This window comes from Melozone crissalis, unplaced genomic scaffold (genome assembly GCF_028551555.1).
Source record: "Melozone crissalis strain CALT ecotype California unplaced genomic scaffold, PUWL_Pcris_2 ptg000111l_1, whole genome shotgun sequence".
NCBI lineage: Eukaryota > Metazoa > Chordata > Aves > Passeriformes > Passerellidae > Melozone > Melozone crissalis.
The window spans coordinates 5080614-5087534 of record NW_026535888.1 but is presented as its reverse complement, the minus strand read 5'-3'; the positions used below and the strand labels follow the sequence as shown (position 1 = coordinate 5087534).

At 52.2% G+C, this 6921-nt stretch overlaps 1 protein-coding gene across 1 annotated transcript; it reads left to right on the top strand.

Annotated features, from left to right (window-relative positions):
- Positions 1–5106: 5106 nt before the first annotated feature.
- On the top strand, positions 5107–6012 carry LOC128948063 (olfactory receptor 14J1-like; the record flags this gene model as incomplete). Its single annotated transcript, XM_054292644.1, has 1 exon — positions 5107–6012. A coding segment is annotated over exon 1 (906 nt), but the record flags the coding sequence as incomplete, so codon positions are not given.
- Positions 6013–6921: the final 909 nt, after the last annotated feature.

Sequence of the window (6921 nt, the reverse complement as noted above, 5' to 3'; positions counted from 1 at the left end):
GGCTGTGTAGACTCTGAGGGCATGTGTTGCATAAACCTCCTCAGCCACAGCGAGTCAATCCACAAGAGCATTCAGGTACTGAAGGAAGGGTTCAAGAAGCTTCAAGTGGAAAACAAAGACTGGTTCAATAAACTTTTCCAATCCAAGGACTAAAGGGTTGGATGATATCTAGCTAAACCATAACTATTCTCTTAGTTGTTGTTTTGTCTTGTTAATTGTCCCATGTTTTTTTGGATCCTTTTAGAAAGTCTTACAAAATTTTTTTAGTTCCATCTATGTTGTAAAACAGAAAGGGGGAAGATACCCAACAGAGGATCCTCATGGACACTTTGGAGGAGAGAACTGGAGGCCAGGATGGCACAAAAACCTCTCAGAGACTCAGTGTGGGAAGGAAAATCCTTAAAAGTATCTAAAAGTATTCTTTAATCCATAAAGTACCTTAAAAACCTTGAGTATCTCAAAGTATTAATGAGCCCCACTAAGTGTCAGTACAAAGCTTTCAAGGGATTCATTAAAGCAGATAATTGGGGCCATGATTGCAGAAACCTCTCACAGAGTCTGGATCAAAAGGGAAACACCAAGTACCTTAAAATAACAAGTACCCTGAAACATTAATGACCTCCACTGAGTGTTGCTTCTCACAAAGCCTCTCCAGGGACTAATGAAAGCAGGTAATTGGTGTCCATGATTGCACAAACCTTTCAGAAATTCATGGCAAAAGCAAAACCCAAAATCCTTTGAAAAACCTGCAGAGAGGCTCCCAGCGCAGGGGCAGCTCCTTGCAAGGGCAGGGCTGTAGAGAGACACTTCTGGCCAGGAGCAGCTCCTGTGCACAGTCCAGCAGGGCTGGGGGCACTGCCCGCAGGCAGCCCAGGCACAGCACAAAGGCACAGAGGGTTTAAACTCAGCCTGGGCTGGGAGCACAGAGCAGACCTCACTCAGGGCTTGCTAGAGCAGAAATCATCCCAGGTTTGAAACAGTCATTTCCTGGCTGTGGGAAGAGAAGCTGCAGTTCCTGCAGGGATCTCCTGGAGCTGGCACATCCCACAGCTTTGAGGACCTTTCAGGAGGACTCTCAGAGCTGCTCCAGGGCAGGGCTGTGGCCCTAGGGCAGGGCTGGCTTTCCCTGCTGCCCCAGCCCAGGCACAGCCCAAGACAGCTCCTGTTACCAGGCTCTGCTGCAGGGCTGAGCAGCCAGGGCTGCAGCCAGGGGTGCCCAGGGCTGTCCTGCAGAGCAGGGTCCTGTAGCCCAGGGCGCTGTGCTGGGGCAGGGACTCTGCTGCCTGCCAGGGACAGCCCTCAGCCGGCCCGGGAGCTGCTCCCAGCGCTGGGGAGAAGTTGTGGGGGGAAGGAGCCACCCTGAGCAGGGCAGGGGGTGCTGCTGAGAGGGGCTGGGTGGGGCAGGGCTGCTCCCCGCTCCAGACCTGCCTGGGCACAGCTCCAGAGGACACTTCCCAAAGAATGTAAGCCTGGGATTGCTGGAAAGATCAGGAGCTTTCCTGAGAGTGATTTCAATTTCCTTCTTGGAGAAGGATGGTAAAGTTGGGGCGATGACAAAAAGGTTTATACATTTTATACATTTTTATATACTCAAAGCTCTGTTAAATAATGTGGTGGTTGGACTGGAAATGAGATTTCTGAGATGCTGTGGTCACTACCATCAAACTACCAATGGATGCTCAGATTTTAAGATTGGCACTTGGTACGACCACTGAAAATTAGATCCACCTCTGAGAAAACACAGGGGTTAAAAACCAGAGCTGCACCCCCAGGAAGCTCTCTTGGGACTTCAATGGAAAGAGGTCGGATCTCCCTCCCCGTCCAGCTGCTGCTCCTGGGCAGGGGGAGGGGCAGCCCTGCGGTAGGCCTGAGCCTGGACAGAGATGGGAGGTGAAGAGGCCCTTGAGGATGGAAGGGTGGAGGAGCACCAAGAGACATCGAGCAGCCACCCCCGCCCCCGGGAAGAGAGAGAGAAGGAGAGCCGGCATCTGAATTTGATAGCAGCCGGCCCAGGAGGAGAAGGGGGGGAGGGGGGTTGCGGCGAGAAGGTGCCGAGGTGCCCAGCAGCGTGGGAGTTCCAGAGCTCTGGGACAGGCAGAGACTGAAATTTTTAACCCTTTTCTTGCATGATTGAAACCTTGCAAATGCTGATCCTCCTGGAGCTGAATAAGAAGAGAGATAAGAGATAAGAAGGGATAGGCCACGAGGGAAGTGGAGAAGACTCTTGAGTGGGGGGAGAGATAACGGAGTGGCCTTCTGGCTGGACTTTTCTTGTGTGGCCATAGACTGAACCATTTTTTTTTCCTGTGACACAGAGACTGCATTTAGGGGGAGGCAGTGCCTCAGAACCAGGAGGGTTCAGTGTGGGTACCCCTCGGCCCCACGGCGGGAATATATGGGAGGGACAGATGTCCCGAGGGAGAGACTGTGCCTTTTTTGGAGTGAGACAAGGCATCCTTGAAATTCAACCCTAGAAGCAGCTCTGGTCCATGCACAGTGGTGAGAGCACTGGACATGGAAGGAAGGTGTCACGATGGCAAATGACTTTCCGCACGATGCTGAGTGACATGGAAACACACGAGGTTTCAACATGTTTCCAGGGGAAGCCTATGGTGCAAGAAGGACTGCTCTCCTCTTCATGAACTGAAGATTGAGTATTCTAAAGGGTGCTGCCAGACTGAGAGTTGGTGATTTGGGAGAATGCACTGCATTGTGAAATTTGGTGGGGGGGAGGAGGAAAATGCTTTTGTAAGGTTTTCATTTTTCCCTTATGGTTTTTTTTTTCTTCTTTTCTTGTAGTTTAGTTAATAAAGTTTTCTTTATTTCTAAGCAGGAGCCTGCTTTGCTTATTCCTGGTCACATCTCACAGCAGACACCAGGGAGAGGGTATTCTCATGGGGGTCTGGCATTGTGCCAGGGTCTAACCATGACACCATTATATAATTATAAATCTACAATCCTTACTTAACACTACTACAGTCTTAATGAACAGTATTAAACTACTATTATATACTTATGTAATTACAATCCTTTATTAACTCTAGTACGTTTCCTAACCTTTCTGTTAGATTTAAGAGCAATAAGCTGACTGTCTAAATACATTCCTGAAATACTGTCTTATCAATCTTATTATCCAATAGTCTTCTTATCAGGAAGAAAATCTACAAAAGCATTTTTGTAATTAAAAAAAATGTGAATACTCACAACAAAAAGTGAAGGCAAAGAAGTCTTTGGATCTACTCCAATGGGTTGAGCCAGGGGTGTGTAACTAGGGCCACTGAATCTGCTATTGGATGTTCCTGTTAAATATCCTAATTAATCAACCTTAATAAATTGTGTAAATCAGGCCCTGGGTGTGCTACATCCCCACTGGGACACCTGGAAACTTCCAATTAATGTCTCTTTTTTTACTTTACTGTTCTAACAGTGTTGCAAGGATTTTTTTCTCTCTTGATTATAGCCCACAGGGGGATGCGAGAAGCAGAACAGAAACTGTAATCCCAGAATCCCAGAACATTCGGAGTTGAAAGGGACACGCAGGATCATCAAAGTAATATTTGAACATTTACAGAGACTCCCGAACTGTAATTTTGGGTGGTCAGTCTCTCTGCTGAGAGCCTCCCAAAGGGTCCTCAGCCACTCTCAGCCCTGGACAGCAGCAGCATCACCTTTGCAGGGCCCAGCAGGGCTCTCCTGAGCTGCCCTTGCCCACCTGCACACAGAGCCTGCCCCAGCCAGGGCCCTGCACACAGGCAGGTTTCTGTAGGGCCCTGGCCAGGGCACACAGGCTGGGATGGGCTCTGTGAGTGCTGGCAGGGACAAGGCTCCTCTCAGGAGGGAATGTCCAGGCCCAGGGAGATGCTCAGGGAAGGAGAGGGGGCTGAAGAGAGTAGTGCTGGGGGCAGGAGGGCGCTGTTGGTGTGTGGGAGGTGCCAGGCACAGCTGGGCACGTGAACACTGTCCTGAGCACCCTGCTGTCTCTGCCCTGCCCTCTCAGGCACAGCACCACAACATCTTCTCTTGTTTCTGCACTGCCCTGATATTGTCACTGTTATCTGCTACTCTCAGAGAGGCTCTGGCATTTGCAGCAGCTGAGTCAGGCACTGCCCTTGGCATTCCTGCCAGGCAGGGCTGTCCATGGGAATGGGGTGCCCAAGCTTCCCTGGCAACTGTGGGGCTGTGGGCAAAGCAGTCCATGGGAAAGGGGAATGAGCTGAGCCCCCTCCCTGAGATCCCATCATGGCCACAGCCAGGGATCTCCCTGCTGTGCCCTTCCAAGCTCTGAGCTGCCCTCCTGGGTGCAAATCTGTGCCAGAGCCTCTGGGAGTTCCCTGAATGTCCCATGGGGAAGGGCAGAGCTGCCACAGCTGAGGAAATGCTGCTGGATATGCCAAGGGAGCCGTGAGTGTCCTTGGCACAAGGGGGTGCTGAGACCTTGCCCAGAGACCTTTAGGCAGGGTGAGACATTCAGGTATCCTTCTGCTCTGGGCAGGGTCTGGTTTATCCCAGGGTGACTCGGGTGTGTGATTGTACTCAGATTGCAGCCAAAGGTGCAAAGCCAGGACAGTTGGGAACAAGCCCATCCAGTCCCTCATATTCCTTCAGCCACAGGGAATCCTTTGTCTCTCACATCTCTCTGTGCCAAACTCTGAGTGCAGCAGAAATGCTGGGGATTTCTGACCTCAGAGTGCCAGGAATGATCTGTGGGCAGAAAAAATTCCTTAAACCAGCTCCTGCCACCCATGTCCTAAAAAACTAGGAGTGCAGATGCTACCAAGCCTGTCTGCATGCTGAGTGATTCCCCTGAAAAATCATGAATATCCAGCCTTGTCCCTCTGCCTCATGGCCACAAACCCAGGGCAGTGGGGCAGAGATGGCTCCTCGAGAGCTCCCATGAACAGACCTGGCTGCTCCTGGCACACTCAGCCAGCACAGCTGGAGCTCAGGCAGGGACCTGGGTGAAGGTTTTCCCAGAGCAGGAACAATGGTGGGTGAGTCCCAGTGGGGCAATCTACAGGAAATGGCTCAGGTTTGGCTCAAAGCAGCCTCTCCTGACTTGTCACTGTCCTTTCTCCATGAACAGGTCCCCATGTACAGCCCCAGCAAATGTCCAACAGCAGCTCCATCAGCCACTTCCTCCTGCTGGCATTGGCAGACACGCGGCAGCTGCAGCTCCTGCACTTCTGCCTCTTGCTGGGCATCTCCCTGGCTGCCCTCCTGGGCAACGGCCTCATCATCAGCGCCATAGCCTGCGGCCACCACCTGCACACGCCCATGTTCTTCTTCCTGCTCAACCTGGCCCTCAGTGACCTGGGCTCCATCTGCACCACTGTCCCCAAAGCCATGCGCAATTCTCTCTGGGACACCAGGACCATCTCCTACTCAGGATGTGCCACACAGCTCTTTTTCTTTCTCTTCATCTCAGCAGAGTATTTTCTCCTGACCATCATGTGCTATGACCGCTACGTGTTCATCTGCAAACCCCTGCACTACGAGACCCTCCTGGGCAGCAGAGCGTGTGCCCACATGGCAGCAACTGCCTGGGCCAGTGGCTTTGTCTATTCACTGCTGCACACGGCCAATACATTTTCCCTGTCCCTGTGCCATGGCAATCACCTGGGCCAGTTCTTCTGTGAAATCCCACAGATCCTCAAGCTCTCCTGCTCAAATTCCTACCTCAGGGAACACGGGCTAATTGCAGTTAGTGCCTCCTTGCTATTTGGTTGTTTTGTGTTCATTGTTTTCTCCTATGTGCAGACCTTCAGGGCTGTGCTGAGGATCCCCTCTGAGCAGGGACGGCACAAAGCCTTTTCCACCTGCCTCCCTCACCTGGCTGTGGTCTCTCTGTTCCTCAGCGCTGCTACATTTGCTCATCTGAAGCCCCCTTCCATCTCCTCCCCATCCCTGGATCTGGTCCTGTCAGTTCTGTACTCAGTGGTGCCTCCAGCCCTGAACCCCCTCATCTACAGCCTGAGGAACCAGGAGCTCAAGGCTGCAGTGTGGACACTGATGACTGGATGCTTTCAGGAACATTAAACTGCTGGCCAATTTCTGCAAATCACTTGTAATAAAAGTCATCTTTGATAGTTCTTGTTGGTTTCATCTTGGAGGTTCTTTTGTTTTGTTTTACTTAATATTGTCCCCAAAGAAATGTCATTGTTTGTGCAATTTCTCGTTGTGTTTCTCTCCACATTCCCTGTGGTCCAAGACTGTGTCAATGAGGGGCTGTGCTCTCAGCGGTTTTAAGAGAGCTAAAGGATCTCCCAGCAGAATTTTCTGCAGAGATGCCCTTTTGTTGCCTTCTCTGGAGCTGCAGCAGCAATGTCGGTGTGCAGGCCTGGGGGCAGATCAGTGCTGAACGTCCTCATGCAGCTGCCAACAACATCCCCCCTCTGCAGCCCTGGCCTCTCCCCCAGCTCACACAGCTGCCCCATCCTTGCAGGCACAGACATGGCAGCCCTGGCTCAGCAGCCCCTGTTTGCCTTGTGCAGAGTAGGGAGAGCACCCCCATGTTGTTGCTGTGGGGACAAGAACCTGAAGGAGAACAAATGCCATCAGCCTCTGTGGCCAGCAAGGGCTGGGCGACACCAGGGAAACCACTCAGCTTTGTCCTGGCCTCTGCACTCAGCCAGAAAGCCTGACCCAGAAACCATCAGTGTCCATCTCAGCCTGGCTGAGCCTGCAGGGGCAGGACTCCGGCCAGGCCTTGTGGGGCAGGTCCAGTGCCTGTGCAAGGCATTGAAAATAGGCAAGTGCCCCAGAGAGGAGGCTGCTCTGTGCCCTTGGTGGACAGAGCAGGGAGGGGGCCCAGGACATTTGTCAGTGCCAGCCTCTGTGCCCAGCCCTTGGCAGCCGTGGCTGCTGAGGCCAGCTTTGGCCTGGGCTGAGTTTGGCTGTGGCCCAGCTCCATCCTCCTGCAGG